Source organism: Abramis brama (genome assembly GCF_963993115.1).
Source record: "Abramis brama genome assembly, chromosome: 10".
Taxonomy (NCBI): domain Eukaryota; kingdom Metazoa; phylum Chordata; class Actinopteri; order Cypriniformes; family Leuciscidae; genus Abramis; species Abramis brama.
Window position 1 is genome coordinate 2,642,501 of NC_139972.1, and position 19,964 is coordinate 2,662,464.

Consider the following 19,964-nt stretch of genomic DNA (forward strand, 5'->3'; position numbering starts at 1 on the left):
CAGTGCAAATGAACTGTTAGTTCCACGATACTTTTATAGATGTTTTCTCTCAGTTAAGCGCACACTTCACATACATGTCGAAGAGCGAATGTTAAAAGGGAAAATAAAACACTCTAAAACACGCTACAAATCAAAGTGGAAGTAAACACATTATAATAAAACAACGGTCAGCAGTAGAGGTCATCTTCCTCTTTGCGCGAGCAATCTCACTCTCACTGTGTGCGTGCGCGCTCACATAAAACCAGCATGCATACAATAACGTACGCCATAGAAGAAGTTATCTTAAAGGCACATCAACATTCATGTCATGAACACTACTTAACACTAGGCGGCCGTTACAATGGATGTGCGCGGTGTTATAATGTGTTGCTATTGACGACCGTCATTATAAGGAAGGAAATACCACATAATAGAATCTTGCTTTAAAAAGTGCATAGAGCTGCTTGTTTTATTTGTTGTTTGTTGATTTTCAAATATTAAACTTCTTGAAATGTCTTCAGTGTGATCATCAACTCTTTTTGAAAAACTTTCATCTCGTTTTAACAAAACCGTGATAATATTGATAATCGCGATAATTTTGGTCACTATAATCGTGATATAAAATTTTCATACCGTCCCATCCCTAACAGAAACTAATGTATTAGCGGAGATATCATTCATATGACTCGTGAAATCTACACATCTCAGGATGAAGATGACATCTCCCATCGTCCTCTCTCCTTCACAGCCTCGTCAAGCTTCATCTCTGCTATCGTTATGAAAATGCGAAACTCGGCGGCGAAAACTTACAGAACGTCCCTTTAAAGAGTTAATAAAACACTTCAACTCAGACCAATATTTCATGTCTAATTATTTACTTGTGTCAAGTGTTTAATAAGCGGATAATAGAATAAACCCCCTTCAGGAGTGTGTGTGTGTGTGTGTGTGTGAGATCTCAGAATAAACCCCCTTCAGGTGTGTGTGTGTGTGTGTGTGTGTGTGTGTGTGTGTATGTGTGTGTGTGATCTCAGAAGAATAAACCCCTTCAGGTGTGTGTGTGTGTGTGTGTGTGTGTGTGTGTGAGTGAGTGAGTGTGTGTGTGTGTGTTATCTCAGAATAAACCCCTTCAGGTGTGTGTGTGTGTGTGTGTGTGTGTGTGTGTATGAGTGTGTGTGTTATCTCAGAATAAACCCACTTCAGGTGTGTGTGTGTGAGTGTGTGTTATCTCAGAATAAACCCCTTCAGGTGTGTGTGTGTGTGAGTGTGTGTGTGTTATCTCAGAATAAACCCACTTCAGGTGTGTGTGAGTGTGTGTGTGTGTGTGTGTGTGTTATCTCAGAATAAACCCCTTCAGGTGTGTGTGTGTGTGTGTGTGTGTGAGTGAGTGTGTGTGTGTGTGTGTTATCTCAGAATAAACCCCTTCAGATGTGTGTGTGTGTGTGTGTGTGTGTATGAGTGTGTGTGTTATCTCAGAATAAACCCACTTCAGGTGTGTGTGTGTGAGTGTGTGTGTGTGTTATCTCAGAATAAACCCCTTCAGGTGTGTGTGTGTGTGTGAGTGTGTGTGTGTCATCTCAGAATAAACCCACTTCAGGTGTGTGTGAGTGTGTGTGTGTGTGTGTTATCTCAGAATAAGCATCCGTTTTGTTTCTGTCTACAGCTCATCACAGACGGTGTGTCTCCTGAAGGATACGTGGGTCTGGTCGATCATACACTTGCAGAGAGTGAAGTCAGTGTGAGGGAGGTTGGTCAGAGCCTTCAGCAGAATCTGAGCCGTGACGGTGGTCTGGAAGTACGCCGGGTTAAACTGGTACCTGAGGACACACACACACACACACACAACAGGGTTTGTACAGATACTGTAAAATGAATTTCCAGGACTTTCAAGAACTTTTCAAGCACTACTTTGTTTGGTTTTCAAGGAGTACCATCAGAGATCGCACTTATCAAACAAGTCATATAATTTGTGATTCAAATTACAGATAAGTGACCCTGGACCACAAAACCTGTCACATGGGTCAATTTGTTTTTAGATTTATACATCACATGATAGCTGAATAAATAAGCTCTTCCACTGATGTGTGGTTTGTAATATTTGGTCGAGATACAACTATTGAACATCTGGAATCTGAGCAGAGGTGGACAGTAACAAAGTACATTTACTTGAGTACTGTACTTAAGTACACTTTTTGAGTATCTGTACTTTACTTGAGTATTATTTTTTCTGGAAACTTTTTACTTTCACTCCACTACAATTCTGTCAAGGTCCTTGAGTAGAAAGTAACATCAGTCAGGGATGATTTTGGTTGCATTTTGGTTGGAAATGAAAGTCGGGTTGACGTCAGAACTCGACTGATGTTGGTTTCTGACGTCAACCCGATTTTCATTTTCAACCACAATACGACGTCTGTCCAACGTTGGAGATCAACGTCAATCTGACATTGGATTCTGACATAAACCTGATTTTCATTTTCAACGTTGGGTTTGGTTTTCTAAATGCGAATTTTGTCACTTTTTTGGAGCACACTAGCTTATAGATAACAGTAAGGCTAACATATTCATACTAAACGCCAAAAAACTTTAAATAGGGCAATATTTGAGGGAACAGCCATTTGGGTGTCCGAAACCATTGTGGACGTTATTGAGTGCACTTATTCAATCTCACATTCAATCTCACATTCAATCTCACGACTGGAACTGTGTTCTAGAAATAAATTTGATATTGATATGAGGGCAGGTATGCAGGCATAGATTCAGAGGCATACGGTAGCCTACTTACATACAACAATGCAACAAAACAATGCATTGACATTTACTTTTTACTTTTGATACTTAAGTACTTTTAAAATCAAGTACTTCTGTACTTTTACTTAAGTAAAAATAGGTCTTTACAACTTTTACTTGTAACGGAGTAATATTTGACCAGTAGTATCTATACTTTCACTCAAGTAAGGAAGTTGTGTACTTCGTCCACCTCTGAATCTGAGGGTGCGGAAAAAATCGAAACATTGAGAAAATCTCCTTTAAAGTTGTGCTGTTGTGTTTAAATCAGGCGGTATAGTGAGGTAAAAAAAGATCCTAATCATTCTTGTATCTGACTCAGAGTATTTCAGCATGTCAGCGGGAAATTTACAGACACACATTATCCTCTCATGCCGTTACAGATGCAGCATTTTGCCTGTAGGCTACTTCTGCACGAGATGAGAACACGTTTTAATTTCTTGGGTCAAAAAAAAGTGTTGCAGTCTGCGATATATGTCCTCCTACCAGTGCTCTCTCTGTCTGGATGCACTTATGCGCACCGCACTTCAATAAGCCCAAAGAACACGGGTTTTAAATGCCGGGAGAAATCAGAGGCAAAAATCTAAAAGTCGATCGGTTAGGCTCCTTAAACCTATGACTTGACTCTGATAAAGGAAAACGGGTTAATGTGTTTGACATGCATTGTCAGTTTATTCAGCATAATCGAGTTAATAACGTGCATGTAAACGCGCTCAATCCCTGAAAGTGAAAGCAGAAACGGACTGAGCTTTCACTGCATTAACGGCGCGTTCTCTCAGAGACGACGGTGGATATAACGGTACAGCAACTATCAATTTACTGGCTTAATATTTCTCTTGTGGACTTACATTATTGACAGTGAAAAAATGTGAAGAATATTACTTGTTAAACAAGTTTGAAGTTGCTTGTGATTTTCACAGATGGCAGAGTTTCACAGATATGCCTCGTGAACTAAAGACTTTATTAGGCCTAGGCGGCCTATATAATTTTATTGATATTATTATAATTAATATTTTGTAATTGTATTGTTTTTAGTGTTAATAGTGTCATTAAATATTTTGTTAATGTGCTATGGAAACAAAATACTGACGAACAACGATGCCGCATCTTCATCTTGGCTCTGTATAAGAAAGATGCGTCTGTTAAAACACTCTTGACAATTTGTGAATGGATCACCTTGCAATTCAATTTTGATGTGGGATGTAGTTTTTTTAGTCTGTTTTAAAAACATTTTCTTTGAGGAGTCCTCATACGTGTGTGTCGGTGATGTCGCAAGTGTGGTTATGTGGTGATGTCGTTATGAATTTAGGCAAGGCAAATATAATTGTAGTTCCTAATTAATTTAATAACTATACTAGCTTCATAATAATAATAATAATAATAATGATTTAATACATTAATGGGAAAACGAGCCAATTATCGTATTGATATCGTCAAAGGCATCTGCCATCGGCGATATCTCTGTCTATCGTCGATACACGATACTATCGTCTATCGGCACAACCCTAGTGAGTGTGTGTGAGTCAGTGAGTGAGTGAGTGAGTGAGTGAGTGAGTGTGTGAGTGAGTGAGTGAGTGAGAGAGTGAGTGTGTGTGTGTGTGAGAGAGTGAGTGAGTGAGTGAGTGAGTGAGTGTGTGTGAGTGAGTGAGTGAGTGAGTGAGTGAGTCAGTGAGTGTGTGAGAGAGTGAGTGAGTGAGTGAGTGAGTGTGAGAGAGAGAGTGAGTGAGTGAGTGAGTGAGTGTGTGTGTGTGTGTGTGAGAGAGTGAGTGAGTGAGTGAGTGAGTGAGTGTGTGTGTGAGAGAGTGAGTGAGTGAGTGAGTGAGTGTGTGTGTGTGAGAGTGAGTGAGTGAGTGAGTGAGTGTGTGTGAGAGAGTGAGTGTGTGAGAGTGTGAGAGAGTGAGTGAGTGAGTGTGTGTGTGTGAGAGAGTGAGTGTGTGAGAGTGTGAGAGAGTGAGTGAGTGAGTGTGTGTGTGTGAGAGAGTGAGTGTGTGAGAGTGTGAGAGAGTGAGTGAGTGAGTGTGTGTGTGTGAGAGAGTGAGTGTGTGAGAGTGTGTGAGAGTGTGAGAGAGTGAGTGAGTGAGTGAGTGTGTGTGTGTGAGAGAGTGAGTGAGTGAGTGTGTGTGTGTGAGAGAGTGAGTGTGTGAGAGTGTGAGAGAGTGAGTGAGTGAGTGAGTGTGTGTGTGTATCACTCACAGTTTGAGCACGGCCAGGTTGGCCTCCAGGTCGTAGGCGTTCTCTCTGGCCTGTGTGTCCACGTATCGCTCCAGCGTCGACAGGTTCTCAGGGTTGTATCTGTGCAGATCATTAATCAGATCAACTCAAGCTTTCGGAAATGATGATCGTCACAGTTATTGAACTGAATCAACACTGATCTGAATAACGACAACACTGTCTTCTGTAGAGCTGCTTTACAGCGGAAACTGGTGGACTCGTTTCATAATTACTGCTGAAAAACAGGGCTGGAATCGAGGAGGTCAGGAGTCGGACACTTCTTATCAACTTAAAATTTCGATTCCTCTAATCAATTCCTTTTGTGAGCATTTCAATATGACTTTTCAAACAAGAGACGACTCTTAAAACACTGTTCATTTAAATCATATCTTTGTTCAGTTGTATGTATTTGTTTTGTTTTTTAATTACTGAGTGTTTACTTGTCTTTAATAATTCTTGAACTTTATATTAGTTAAGCTAGTTGTTTTTCTGTGGTATTCTTTAACCACAGACAGTGTTCTTTACAGCCTGTTGGTTTGTGTTCATGATATTCAGCTACAATTACATGTTTTGCAATAAGACGAAATGTGAATGATATCCTAGTTTTCCCCACTGGAATCGATAAGAATCTAAATCTTCGAAAACCCTACTGAAAAAACAGCGAGACCAGCCTAAGCTAGTCGTCTGGTTTAAGCTGGTTTTAGAGGGTTTTAACACTTATTTAGCCGAACAAGGCTGGTTTCAGCTGGTCTACCAGATTGGCCAGTTAAGACTAGCCTGTTTAGGTAAAACATAAGTTTTAAAACCCTCTAAAATCATCTTAAACCAGACGACTAGCTTAGGCTGGTCTCGCTGTTAGCAGTGTAAGAGTGAGCTTTACTTCATTGACACTGTTGACGAGTCGCACAAGCACCTACTTCCTATGAATCAACTCTGTTTTACGCTAATTAAACGCGTTTAGTGTGTTGACAAGCTCTGCTGTGTTTTATTTACTGTTATTACTAATAATCAACAATAAATCGATCATCTTTACCTGTCGATTCCCCGCAGAAGTTTGCCGACGTTCGCTCTCATCTGCTCAAATGTCGTGGCCATGATTCCAGATCCGAGTGTTTATTCACTTATATATATTTTTTATTATTATTATAACGTTTATATATATATATTTTTTTTCCTTTATTTTCCAGACACTCGGATCCTCACGAGCGACACAGCGGCGTGTGCGAGCGGCAGAGACCGACGTCATCGGGCGCGCGACAGTCACGTGACCCAGCCAGGAGCGCGTGCGCGGCTTCTGAGAGCGCCGCCGTGCGCGTGGACGGAGTCATTGCATTCAAATGCACGTCGAACAAACAAGAAACAATTAATAATTGACAAGAGATACAACATTCTGTATCAGTGTCGGTAATTAAATACACCGTTTATGAGGGTGTACGTTTAATCATATCATAAAACACACCCTGAGCCTTATTCGTTATACATGCTATGCTCATATTTCAATGCAGATGCTTCCATTTAATAGTTTAGCTGAATAATTACTACAAATAACTGGAATCTTATGAAATACAGACCCAGAATGAAGGTTTTGCCTCCACATTTTGCTGAAATTTGTTAAGTTTCGACCCTGTACCTTTTAAAATACTGATTTTAAAATAATTTGTTAATTAATGCATGAACTAATTAAAATACTCATTGTTGATGTTAATTAATGCATGAACTAATGTTCCTCAGCCATAATAAAACAAATCACACACATATCAAGAGAAACTTGAATTAGATTTTTAATTGTAACATCGTCAGCACAATAAAAGACAACGCACAGAAAGAAGTGTGTGACATCCATTTATTACGCAATCAGAGAAATTTCAAATTACAAAGATCAGTTTATTAAAGACCTGAACGTTCTGCAGTCGAACTGTGGATGAGGGGAGATTCAGGATTAAATGAGAATGTCTCCATGTTTGCCTGAGGAATCCTGTGACGGGATGCGAGTAGAAAACTGACGGGAAAATATATATATATATATGTGTGTGTGTGTGTGTTCCACTCAAATCAAGGTGTTCCTATCAAAAGCCCCTGGGAAACTCAGACGGATACATTATTATTATTATTATTATTATTAATATTCCCGGAGCACAGAGTTTGCCTTGAGAAAAATAATGATGATTCGTGATGTAAAAATGTCTGTATAAGAATCTTGAAAAATACGCTCTAGATCTAGAAACAAGCTTATATGAACGCATAAAAAAAAAAAAAAAGACACACTTTATAATATTGCAATAATAAACATTTGCTGGAGACGAGATGCTCGGATTTGTATAGAAATGCCCGTGCTGATCGAGCACACACACACACACACACACACACATGCTCAGGATGGGCGGAGCAGGGAATTCTGGGAAGGGTCAGGGCTTGTTCTAGCACCCTGCATGAGAGGCCCTGACACCCTGAACGCAGACATCAGCCCTGACCGCTTCACTCACGTGTGTGTGTGTGTGTGAGGCGCATCAGTCACCGGCTGGTACATGCAAACAGGAAGTACCCTAATAGTCTGTTGCCATTAAACAGAGAGACAACCACGCACATCAACGCCACCATACGCTAAAACTACACACAAACAGAGAGAGAGAGAGAGAGAGAGAGAGAGAGAGAGAGAGAGAGAGAGAGAGAGAGAGAGAGAGAGAGAGAGAGAGAGTGAGTGTGTGTTTAGGCTCGTTCTCCACGGATGCGGCGTGCCAGCTGGATGTCTTTGGGCATGATGGTCACGCGCTTGGCATGGATGGCACACAGGTTAGTGTCCTCAAACAGACCCACCAGATACGCCTCGCTGGCCTCCTGCAAACACACACACACACACACGAGTCACATGACCTGTCATGTGTTTAGTAATTCTGAATGGATCTGTGTGCTGTAGTGTGTGACCTCTGACCTGCAGCGCTCCGATGGCGGCGCTCTGGAAGCGTAAGTCGGTCTTGAAGTCCTGCGCGATCTCTCGCACCAGACGCTGGAAGGGGAGTTTGCGGATCAGCAGCTCTGTGGACTTCTGGTAGCGGCGGATCTCGCGCAGAGCCACGGTCCCGGGCCTGAGACACACACAGAGACGTTAGCGTTAGCCATTAGCAGCGTCAGACAACACAGATGTTAGCTTTAACGGTTAGCGGCGGTCAGATGACACAGAGACGTTAGCTTTAACCGTTAGCAGCGTCAGACAACACAGAGACGTTAGTGGCATGTTAGCGCTGTCGCGGTGAATTAATTTTGATTTTGAGTGGCGCGATATGCGGTATTATCGCCATTTATTTATTTAATTATTTACTTATTTACATATAAATAAGTATTACGTTGTGGTCAGAAGATACGAAAACGAGGACATAAGTAACCAATAAAACCAAAACGTTGAAACAGGAAGTGAAGTAAACAAAGAATGTCAAAATAAAGGTCCATATAACAGAACATAAACCTGACAATAAGCTCGTTAGGCTATTGTTATATGTATAATAATACTATTGCTATAGGCTGTCACTCAGTGCAGTTACACTGTTACGCCACTAGGTGACGGCAAGGCACGGTCTTTGAGTGAGGTATTCAACCGTTCATTCAACGACAAACGCAGATTCATTCAAAGACTGATGTAATGAGTTTTGACTTTGAGCTCCACTTTACAAGGCTCAGCTGACCAGAAATGCTCATTTAAAAGCGAAAGTAAAATGCGCACGTCCGCACAGGCACTCGTAACGGTGCGGAGCAGAGCGAGCGCTTCTCCTCAGTAATGAACTGAAAGCACTTGCTCTGCCTGTGGACACGTGCAGCCGTGCGCATTTTAGTTTCGCTTTCAAATTAGCACCAGTTCCGGGGCGGATTGCTTGAATGGTGAGTTCCTTAGGCTATTATTCTTAGTGAAAAACACAACAACAAATTTGCTTAAATAGGCGCTTTTACATTTCGCTTTGACACCAAATACTCCTCCATCTTGTCAGCTCCTCGCTCTCGAGATTAATGCCGTCGGACTCCTGCTGCCGGTCTGCGCTGCGACTCTCGCTCGGCTCACGGGTTATTAAGCAGACACCGTTCAGTTTTTAACTATAGTGTCTATTCTCTAACTGAACTACATGATTTTATAGCGGTGGGCAAGTGATGTAACCAGTGTTGCTTCTGAACACCGTCAACACCACGACTATCGTAGCCAGCCCACGCCAGCCCTAGCTCACCTGTAGCGATGGGGCTTCTTCACTCCGCCGGTGGACGGGGCGCTCTTACGGGCCGCTTTAGTCGCCAGCTGCTTACGAGGAGCTTTTCCTCCAGTCGACTTACGCGCGGTTTGCTTCGTACGGGCCATCCTGACACACACTCACCTGAAACTGAAGAGCAAACAAACTAGATGATGATGATGATGATGATGATGATGAGGACAGTCACATGACACTAAGGTACTACAAAGAATATCTCATAACCATGTTATACTAATACACAATCACAAAAGTGACCATTAATAATAATAATATAGAAATATATAGAAATTTTAATAAATGTATATTATTTATTTAAATCAAGTTTTATTATTTTTTGGTTTAATCATTTTTTTTGCATTTATTTTCATAAAATGTATTTTTAAACCATTTTCTTTGTGTGTGTGGGGGGGGGGGGGATAAAAATGTATTTAAGTAATTGCTTTTATTATTTATTTTAATCAAATTTACAAACCAATTTTATTACTTATCCATTTTATTTTAATAATTTGAAATATTATATTAATATTTTTTTTCAATCAATTTCTATTATTTATTTCAATTAATTTTATTATTTATTTAAATTAACTATTATTAATTTGTTTATCTTTTTTATTTCAATAAATTTTTATAACTTAAATCAATTTGTATAATTAATTTGTTTTAATCATTTTTAATGTATTTATTTAAATCTATTTTTATAATTTATTTATTCAAATCAAGTTATTTATTTGAATCATTTTTTATTTGAATCAAATATTTTGATTATTAATCAATCAATTTCATTATTTTAAAATAATTTTTATTATTTATTTTTAATCTAGTTTACTTGCGTCAATTTGTATTATTTATGCATTTACTTAATCATTTAATCATTTTATAAACTTTAGTTTAATTTTATAATTATTTATTTGATTTTTTTTTACACTTTTTACAGACCATGTCATATTAATACACAATCATAAAAGTGACCGTTAATAATAAATAAATAAAAATATTTCTGAAGTCGTAAATCTATCATAAACGTTTCCGTATTGAGTTTGAACTCCTGCAGGTGCTTAAAACAACAACAAGCTCATCATGTCAATCATGTCTCAAAGGTCAGCCTCATCTTCTTAATATTCATGAGCCGACCAATCGGAGCACAGGAGATAAGCCAGACGGTTGGCGTTAGCCACGCCCCTCAACTGTGAACATCATGGCGCCTGTTTGATACGAACCGTAAACTGAGCGAGAAAAGACACGAACTAACGACTAAACTTCGACAATTTCACTGGGAACCTCACCACTGTTCTCGCCAATTACTCTCGGACGACAAAGAAAAGACCCTAGGGATGCATTAGCGGACGTTTAAAGCAGGAATGGAGGCGTTTATGTGGATTTTCTGCGTTTGTGAAATATCAGTTTATTTTGGATGGATTTTGAGGCTCGCGCGACTGAAGCGCTTCTGTATTTCTCTGATATAAACACAGACGCGGTCAAATTCACTCGAAATACCACAAAACGCAATTTATTCTGCTTAAAATAACAATTAAATATCACACATTTATATTCACACGGACCTAATTGTCTTACCTTAGTGGAAGTTGTGTTTAAAGAGTGTTTAGAGTTGAGCTTCAGTGTTATTTACCGTCTCTCGCGCACAATGGCAGCGGAAGTGCGCCAATCAGCGGCTCCCACAATGCATCGCGCTGGAGCCTCTCCACCGGTGTGTTCCAAAATTCATCTGCTTAAATCACTATAGCGATCCGCAGTGCACAGACTATATTATTAACATGCCTGATATCAGACACATGATCAATGCAACCAATAGACCAAATTATTGTGGTGGAATCAGATGGTAATATTATGATTTGCCATATGTCTGTCACAGGGTAAGGTGCTTTAAAGCAGGTTTTCAGTCTTTCACCCCATATATATATGATCATTCTTGTGCGATTAACCCCCATTTTCATGCGTAATTTATACTGTGAAATTTTTTTTTTTATAAATGTGTAAAAAAAAATTTGGATAACATTATATATAATTTACATTAAGTTTTTACTAGTACTGTTGGATTTATTTTGTATTTTTGACAATGTTATTGTTTTTTAAATTAACTTTTATTTATTTGTAAAAAAAAAAAAAAAGTATTAAATAATATTTTTATTATTTATTTTTATAAATATGTATTTATATCTCTCTATTTTTATTATTTATTTATCCATTAGTCCGTTACGTTTTTGATGTTTATTTGTTTTAATAATTTTTTACATTTATTTTAATGAAACTTATTTAAATCAATTTCTATTATTTATTAAATTAAAGTTTTATTATTTATTTGTTTTAATCCTTTATTTTTATGCAATTTATTTAAATGAATTTCTATTATTTATTTTAATATCAAATATTTTTCAATCAAATGTTATTTATTTGTATGAAATGTATTTATATAATTGTTTTATTTATTTTAATCAGATATATAATCCAATTGTATTAGTTTTATTTAAATATTTTTTTATTTCTTTTTACTCAAATGCATTTATTTAAATTGATTTTTATTATGTATTCTAATCAAATGTATTTAAGTAAGTTGTATTGATGCTATTTTAGTATTTTTAATTATTCATTTTTTTAAAATATTTTCTTTCCCATTAAAATGTATTTATTTAAATCAAGTTTTATTATTTATTTGTTTTAATATTTATTATTTACTTTTCATCAATTTATATTATTTTTTTATTAAAAAATATGATTTATTAATTTGTCTGTTTTTATTATTTTATTTAAATAATTTATTAATTAATAATTTTTTATGTTGTCATTTTTTAAAGTTTTTCTCTGAACTTTTTCACAGACCCTAGTTTTTATAATTTATTTATTCAAATCAAGTTTTATTTATTTGACTAATTTTTTTATTTTAATCAAATATTTTGATTATTAATTAATCAATTTCATTATTTTAAGTCATTTTTATTATTTATTTTTAAACTAGTTTACTTGTCAATTTGTATTATTTATGCATTTACTTAAACATTTAATCATTTTCATAAATTTTAGTTTAATTTTATTATTAATTTGATGTTGTTTTTTTTTTTTTTTTTTTTTTTTTTTCCCCTCCTTGAACTGCCACCTTACCGTGGTGGAGGGGTTTGAGTACCCGAATGAACCTAGGAGCTATGTTGTCTGGGGCTATATGCCCCTGGTAGGGTCTCCCAAGGCAAACAGGTCCTAGGCGACGGGTCAGACTAAGAGCGGTTCAAAACCCCTTATGATGCCCAAAAAAAGGAGGACCGTGACGTCGCCCGGTATGGCGCAGCCGGGGCCCCACCCTGGAGCCAGGCCCGGGGTTGGGGCTCGTATGCGAGCGCCTGGTGGTCGGGCCTCCCCCCATGGGGTCCGGCCGGGCTCAGCCCGAAGGAGTGACGTGGGGCCACCCTCCCGTGGACCCACCACCTGCAGGAGGGACCGTAAGGGGCCGGTGCTAAGTGGATCGGGCGGCAGTCGAAGGCGGGGGCCTAGACGACCCGATCCCTGGACGCGGAATCTAGCTCTAGGGACATGGAATGTCACCTCTCTGGCGGGGAAGGAGCCTGAGGTTGTGCGTGAGGTTCAGAGATTCCGACTAGAGATAGTTGGGATCACCTCTACGCACGGCTTGGGCTCTGGAACCACACTCCTCGAGAGAGGATGGACTCTTCACCACTCTGGAGTTGCCCATGGTGAGAGGCGGCGGGCTGGTGTGGGTTTGCTTATAGCCCCCCAGCTCAGCCGCCATGTGTTGGAGTTCACCCCGGTGAACGAGAGGGTCGCTTCCCTACGCCTTCGGGTCGGGGATAGGTCTCTCACTGTCGTTTGTGCTTACGGGCCGAACGGCAGTGCAGAGTACCCGGCCTTCTTGGAGTCTCTGGGAGGGGTGCTGGAAAGTGCTCCGACTGGGGACTCCATTGTTTTACTGGGGGACTTCAACGCCCACGTGGGCAGCGACAGTGACACCTGGAGGGGCGTGATTGGGAGGAACGGCCCCCCTGATCTGAACCCGAGTGGTGTTCTGTTATTGGACTTCTGTGCTAGTTACAGCTTGTCCATAACGAACACCATGTTCAAGCATAAGGGTGTCCATCAGTGCACATGGCACCAGGACACCCTAGGCCGGAGGTCGATGATCGACTTTGTGGTCGTTTCATCCGACCTCCGGCCGTATGTCTTGGACACTCGGGCGAAGAGAGGGGCGGAGCTGTCAACTGATCACCACCTGGTGGTGAGTTGGATCCGATGGCGGGGGAGGAAGCTGGACAGACTCGGCAGACCCAAACGTACTGTGAGGGTCTGTTGGGAACGTTTGGCCGAATCTCCTGTCAGAGAGATCTTCAACTCCCACCTCCGGCAGAGCTTCGACCAGATCCCGAGGGAGTCTGGAGATATTGAGTCCGAGTGGACCATGTTCTCCACCTCCATTGTCAACGCGGCCACTCGGAGCTGTGGCCGCAAGGTCTCCGGTGCCTGTCGAGGCGGCAATCCCCGAACCCGGTGGTGGACACCGGAAGTAAGGGATGCCGTCAAGCTGAAGAAGGAGTCCTATCGGGCCTGGCTGGCTTGTGGGACTCCTGAGGCAGCTGATGGGTACCGACGGGCCAAGCGGACTGCAGCCCGGGTGGTTGTGGAGGCAAAAACTCGGGCCTGGGAGGAGTTCGGTGAGGCCATGGAGAAGGACTATCGGTCGGCCTCGAAGAGATTCTGGCAAACCGTCCGGCGCCTCAGGAGGGGGAAGCAGTGCCCTACCAACGCTGTTTGCAGTGGAGGTGGGCAGCTGTTGACCTCGACTGGGGATATCACCGGACGGTGGAAGGAATACTTCGAGGATCTCCTCAATCCCGCCGTCACGTCTTCCATTGAGGAAGCAGAGGCTGAGGGCTCGGAGGCGGACTCGTCCATCACCCAAGCTGAAGTCACCGAGGTAGTCAAGAAACTCCTCGGTGGCAAGGCACCGGGGGTGGATGAGATCCGCCCTGAGTACCTCAAGTCTCTGGATGTTGTGGGGCTGTCTTGGCTGACACGCCTCTGCAACATCGCGTGGCGGTTGGGGACAGTACCTTTGGACTGGCAGACCGGGGTGGTGGTCCCTCTTTTCAAGAAGGGGGATCGGAGGGTGTGCTCCAACTATAGGGGGATCACACTTCTCAGCCTCCCTGGGAAAGTCTATGCCAGGGTACTGGAGAGGAGAATCCGGCCGATAGTAGAACCTCGGATTCAGGAGGAACAGTGTGGTTTTCGTCCCGGTCGTGGAACACTGGACCAGCTCTATACCCTCTACAGGGTGCTGGAGGGCTCATGGGAGTTTGCCCAACCAATCTACATGTGCTTTGTGGATTTGGAGAAGGCATTCGACTGTGTCCCTCGCGGCGGCCTGTGGAGGGTGCTCCGGGAGTATGGGGTCCGGGGCCCTTTGCTAAGGGCTATCCGGTCCCTGTACGACCGGAGCAGGAGCTTGGTTCGTATTGCCAGCAGTAAGTCAGACTTGTTCCCGGTGCGTGTTGGACTCCGGCAGGGCTGCCCTTTGTCGCCGGTTCTGTTCATAATTTTTATGGACAGAATTTCTAGGCGCAGCCAGGGGCCGGAGGGGGTCGGGTTTGGGGACCACACGATTTCATCTCTGCTCTTTGCGGATGATGTTGTCGTGTTGGCCTCATCAGACCAGGACCTCCAGCATGCACTGGGACGGTTTGCAGCCGAGTGTGAAGCGGCTGGGATGAAAATCAGCACCTCCAAGTCCGAGGCCATGGTTCTCAGTCGGAAAAGGGTGGTTTGCCCGCTTCAGGTTGGTGGAGAGCTCCTGCCTCAAGTGGAGGAGTTCAAGTATCTTGGGGTCTTGTTCACGAGTGAGGGAAGGATGGAACGGGAGATTGACAGGCGGATCGGTGCAGCTTCTGCAGTAATGCGGTCCCTGTACCGGTCTGTCGTGGTGAAGAAGGAGCTGAGCCGCAAGGCGAAGCTCTCGATTTACCAGTCAATCTACGTTCCTACTCTCACCTATGGTCATGAGCTGTGGGTCATGACCGAAAGGACAAGATCCCGGATACAAGCGGCCGAAATGAGCTTTCTCCGCAGGGTGGCTGGGCGATCCCTTAGAGATAGGGTGAGAAGCTCGGTCACTCGGGAGGAGCTCAGAGTAGAGCCGCTGCTCCTCCACATCGAGAGGGGTCAGTTGAGGTGGCTCGGGCATCTTTTCCGGATGCCTCCTGGACGCCTTCCCGGGAAGGTGTTCCGGGCATGTCCCACCGGGAGGAGACCCCGGGGAAGACCTAGGACACGCTGGAGAGACTATGTCTCCCGGCTGGCCTGGGAACGCCTCGGTGTCCCCCCGGAAGAGCTGGAGGAAGTGTCTAGGGAGAGGGACGTCTGGGCATCCCTGCTTAGACTGCTGCCCCCGCGACCCGGCCCCGGATAAGCGGTAGAAGATGGATGGATGGATGGATGGATGTTGTTTTTTTACACTTTTTCAAAGACCATGTCATACTAATACACAATCATAAAAGTGACCGTTAATAATAAATAACAATATTTCTGAAGTCGTAAATCTATTATAAACGTTATTACTTTTATCAATTTTTTTATTTAAAAAAATGATTTATTTGTGTTTTTATTATTTTATTTAAATAATTTATTAATTAATTATTTTTTTCTGTTGTAATTTTTTTTTACAGTTTTTCTCTGAACTTTAGTTTGTAACTGAAATTTTGCTTGAGTGAAGAAAACATATTAAGCCTATGGAACAATGAACTATAACACATTATCATGAGATATCACATGACTACATAATGTCTGACACACAGAAACTGCCTGTGGAAAAACTGGATATTGTTTCATGACAGAAATGACATCCATAACATTTTTACCTGAGAAAATGTTATTGGAGGTGAAAAACTTGAATAAAACGGAGCTCTCAAAAACAGTTCAACACCAATTTATTATCTGTGTAATACAAAGATTTGCTTCTTAGACGTACAAAAACAAAGCAAACACAATCGATCACCTCGTGATAAACCATGAAAGGGTGTAGAAAAACCTGAGTGAGTGTCTGCCTAAACAACTCATGAAGAAGTACATCACATGGTATAAAATAGCTACAGTCTTCTGCTACATATGCTCATTAATAACACAAGATTGTGTGTGTGAGGACGACTGGGACACGATCAATCCCAGAATGCATCACTGGAATCACACATGAAAGAAAATCATTAGCACCCAAAGCGAGTCCTGGACCGACTTTACTCAGACCTGACTTCACGAAACCCAGTGATTTAGTGCCTCGAGTCCTTCAGTCAGAGCCACACACACACACACACACACACACACAGAGATGAAGGTTTAGGCTCGTTCTCCACGGATGCGGCGTGCCAGCTGGATGTCTTTGGGCATGATGGTCACGCGCTTGGCATGGATGGCACACAGGTTAGTGTCCTCAAACAGACCCACCAGATACGCCTCGCTGGCCTCCTGCAAACACACACACACACACACGAGTCACATGACCTGTCATGTGTTCAGTAATTCTGAATGGATCTGTGTGCTGTAGTGTGTGACCTCTGACCTGCAGCGCTCCGATGGCGGCGCTCTGGAAGCGTAAGTCGGTCTTGAAGTCCTGCGCGATCTCTCGCACCAGACGCTGGAAGGGGAGTTTGCGGATCAGCAGCTCTGTGGACTTCTGGTAGCGGCGGATCTCGCGCAGAGCCACGGTCCCGGGCCTGAGACACACACAGAGACGTTAGCGTTAGCCATTAGCAGCGTCAGACAACACAGAGACGTTAGCGTTAGCAGCGTCAGACGACACAGAGACGTTAGCGTTAGCCGCGTCAGACGACACAGAGACGTTAGCGTTAGCCATTAACAGCGTCAGACAACACAAAGGCGTTAGCATTAGCGGCATCAGACGACACAGAGACGTTCGCGTTAGCCATTAGCGGCATCAGACGACACAGAGCCGTTCGCGTTAGCCATTAGCGGCGGTCAGACGACACAGAGCTGCTATAGCGGCATCAGACAACAGAGCCGTTAGTGTTATCTGTTAGTCTCTGACAACACAGAGCCGTGTGTGTGTGGCGTCCTCACCTGTAGCGATGGGGCTTCTTCACTCCGCCGGTGGACGGGGCGCTCTTACGGGCCGCTTTAGTCGCCAGCTGCTTACGAGGAGCTTTTCCTCCAGTCGACTTGCGCGCGGTTTGCTTCGTACGGGCCATCCTGACACACACTCACCTGAAACTGAAGAGCAAACAAACTAGATGATGATGATGATGATGATGATGATGAGGACAGTCACATGACACTAAGAATATCCAGCAGGTCTACTATTTGATTTTGCATGGATGCAAAAATGCATTCAACAAGATGTGGTAACAATAAGGTTCATTAGTTAACATGAACTAAGAATGATCAATACTTCTACAGCATTTATTAATCTTAGTTCATATTAATTTCAACATTTACTAATACGTTATTACAATCAAAGGTTGTATTTGTTAACATTAGTTAATGCACTGTGAACTAACATGAACAAATGATGAACAGCTGGATTTTTATTAACTAACATTAACAAGGATTAATAAATACTGTAACACATGTATTGCTCATTGTTAGTTCATGTTAGTTAATACATTAACAAATGTTAACTAATGAACCTTATTGTAAAGTGTTACCAAAGATGTTTAAATAGTCAATATGCAATATTTACATCACAAAACTACACTTCACGGTAGATGTTTACTATTTGACTGAGCAAAATCCGATTAACATTCCCATTAAGATGCTCTATTGCACTTTTAAATACATAATAAGACAATATTTTTGAAGTGTAGATAAAAAAAATAAAAAAATTACACAACAAAAACATGTTTAAAGAGTAAATAAGAGGAGTTAATAGTACCACATGATAAATAACAACAAAATAAACAGAGCCTTTACATACATTAGACTTAAATATAAAAGTTTAGGGTACAAATATTGCATTTCTAATGATAAGTATTATTTTAATTATATATTTGTATGATTAATATTATTATTATTATTTCTAAAAGAGTTTAAGTATGCAAAACAAAATATATAAAGGCTTTTTCGTATTGTTTTGGCAAAGTACGTTGAAAAAATAATTAACAGAATTAAAATAAAACTAAAAATGTTTGGTTTGACTCTGGATTATGTCAATCACACTAGTTGTCAGAGGAGTTTCACGGGGTTTCCCGTGGTTTTATTGTGACACCCATCAATCAACGTGTTCTCTGCCAATAAACGCGAGCTACAGGTCAAGGGGGCGGGGCTTCAGTCACTCCGCACCAATCAACGCTCAGTGTGCAAATCCAGCCCCGCCCCCTGAGCGGATGACATAATGGCTGCTAGAAATGTGAGAGAATAGATAAAACAAACAGCAGTTTATCGAGCGAAGCACAACAAACAAACGACACGATATCCAGCGTATTACAAATACATCGATCGCGTTTAACGGCGTACAGCGGTAGCGCACACTGTCAGCAGGTGTTTTTATAAAATCACCGCGAGCAAAAGTATGAGAATGAGTTTAATTCATCGAAGGAAAGCGACAGAGATGAGAGTGAGCACGAGACGCGTTTGTCTCACTTCAGAACGAGACCGTTTTATAGCGGTTTACCACACGATACTCAGACCGTTTATAAACGTGATGGATTCCCGTCGTCGTTAAACGGGCCGGTGTGAAGTGTGTACCGGGCGAGGACTCACCTGTCGCCGGGTGTTTGAGAGGTTTTGTTCCGCCACGGAGGGTTTTTGCTGCTTGAAGAGAGTTTGAGGTGAAATGGCTGTTAGTCTCCCATCATACACCGCGGCTCGCGCGCTTCATCACACTAATCTTCCTTTCTTCATAATAGTGTTCGTAAAAAAAAAAAAATAGTGTTTGTTAAAGCACAGTTTTAAAAGCAGAATCACTTTTTACTACGTTAAATAAACTATTTTACTATCGTTTTGGTCAATGTACTACTGTAAAAGCAGATTATCTGAGAATGACACGCAAAAGCAACACAGTAATATTTTTTGTAAAAATGACTAAAAGTCATAATTATGAAATACTAAAACTAAATAATTAATTTAAAAAGTCGAAACTAAATTCTTACTTAGAATGTCGTAGTGACAAAAAGTCGATATAATGCCAAACATTTTTTTTAAACGATTAATTAAAGGGCCAGTTCACCAAAAAAAAAAGGGAAAATTATGTCATCTTTTACTCAAGTTGTTACAAACATGTATACATTTCTGTCTTCTGCTGAACACAAAAGAAGATATTTTGAAGAATATGGAAAAACTAAAAAGTATTTTTTTCTCCATACTATGGAAGTCAATTGAGCCCCACAACTGTTTGGTTACAAACATTATTCATAATATCATCTTTTGTGTTCAGCAGAACAAAGAAATGTATACAGGTGTGTAATAACTTGAGGTTGAATAAATGTTGTCAGAATTTAACATTTTTGAGTGAACTATCCCTTTAAAAAAGTCAATTATAACAAAAAGTTTAAATTATGACAGAACATCATAATTGGAAAAAAAAAAGTAAAGACACCTAATACAAAGTTACCAAAATTACATATTTAAATGTTTTTTCCTCGAAAAAAACTCGTTGACGATCACACGTTGATCTGATTAGTTACAAGGTAGTTTGTGACGTCAGAAAAACTCATCTTTAATCACCAAAATGACTCAATTAAGTGTTTTCTTTAAACTTTCTTCATGCCTTAAAATAGCTTGAATGTAACTATATTTAGTATA

The 19,964-nt window shown here is 41.2% G+C and overlaps 3 protein-coding genes across 5 annotated transcripts in view; all 3 read right to left on the reverse strand.

Moving 5' to 3' along the window:
* eif3k (eukaryotic translation initiation factor 3, subunit K) overlaps nt 1-6,222 on the reverse strand; it is a 12,227-nt gene extending 6,005 nt beyond the window's left edge. The window contains exons 1-3 of one of the 2 annotated variants that reach the window (XM_084127348.1): nt 6,005-6,222; nt 4,954-5,052; nt 1,673-1,793 (exon numbers count right to left, since the gene is read on the reverse strand). In XM_084127348.1, coding sequence (XP_083983474.1) covers nt 1,673-1,793; nt 4,954-5,052; nt 6,005-6,066 — 282 coding nt within the window. In that variant the 5' untranslated portion in view covers nt 6,067-6,222. The remainder of the gene's footprint in view (nt 1-1,672; nt 1,794-4,953; nt 5,053-6,004) is intronic. The other variant, XM_084127347.1, reaches the window with a different exon arrangement.
* Nucleotides 6,223-6,800: 578 nt separating this feature from the next.
* Nucleotides 6,801-19,025, reverse strand: LOC311090235 (histone H3.3A). Of its 2 annotated transcripts, none has more exons than XM_084125422.1 (4): nt 18,924-19,025; nt 9,180-9,329; nt 7,901-8,054; nt 6,801-7,806 (listed from the first exon to the last, which is right to left on the reverse strand). In XM_084125422.1, exons 2-4 carry the CDS (start codon nt 9,305-9,307, stop codon nt 7,678-7,680), a joined length of 411 nt encoding a protein of 136 aa, XP_083981548.1. In that variant the 5' UTR covers nt 9,308-9,329; nt 18,924-19,025; the 3' UTR covers nt 6,801-7,677. The 2 variants fall into 2 exon arrangements, with proteins under 2 accessions (XP_083981548.1, XP_083981547.1); XM_084125421.1 differs by lacking the exon at nt 18,924-19,025 and adding an exon at nt 10,773-10,923.
* LOC311090236 (histone H3.3A) lies at nt 16,125-19,061 on the reverse strand. The gene is made up of 4 exons (XM_084125423.1): nt 18,924-19,061; nt 17,286-17,435; nt 16,768-16,921; nt 16,125-16,673 (listed from the first exon to the last, which is right to left on the reverse strand). Exons 2-4 carry the CDS (start codon nt 17,411-17,413, stop codon nt 16,545-16,547), a joined length of 411 nt encoding a protein of 136 aa, XP_083981549.1. The 5' UTR covers nt 17,414-17,435; nt 18,924-19,061; the 3' UTR covers nt 16,125-16,544.
* Between the last annotated feature and the right edge of the window lie 903 nt (nt 19,062-19,964).

Excerpts from the sequence above, each read along its gene's own strand:
- LOC311090235 (XM_084125422.1), bottom strand. The coding sequence starts at position 9,307 with ATGGCCCGTACGAAGCAAACCGCGCGTAAGTCGACTGGAGGAAAAGCT. Across the intron at positions 8,055-9,179 it reads AAGAAGCCCCATCGCTACAG|GCCCGGGACCGTGGCTCTGC; the intron begins GTGAGCTAGGGC and ends TGTGTGTCTCAG. Across the intron at positions 7,807-7,900 it reads CCGCCATCGGAGCGCTGCAG|GAGGCCAGCGAGGCGTATCT; the intron begins GTCAGAGGTCAC and ends GTGTGTTTGCAG.
- LOC311090236 (XM_084125423.1), bottom strand. The coding sequence starts at position 17,413 with ATGGCCCGTACGAAGCAAACCGCGCGCAAGTCGACTGGAGGAAAAGCT. Across the intron at positions 16,922-17,285 it reads AAGAAGCCCCATCGCTACAG|GCCCGGGACCGTGGCTCTGC; the intron begins GTGAGGACGCCA and ends TGTGTGTCTCAG. Across the intron at positions 16,674-16,767 it reads CCGCCATCGGAGCGCTGCAG|GAGGCCAGCGAGGCGTATCT; the intron begins GTCAGAGGTCAC and ends GTGTGTTTGCAG.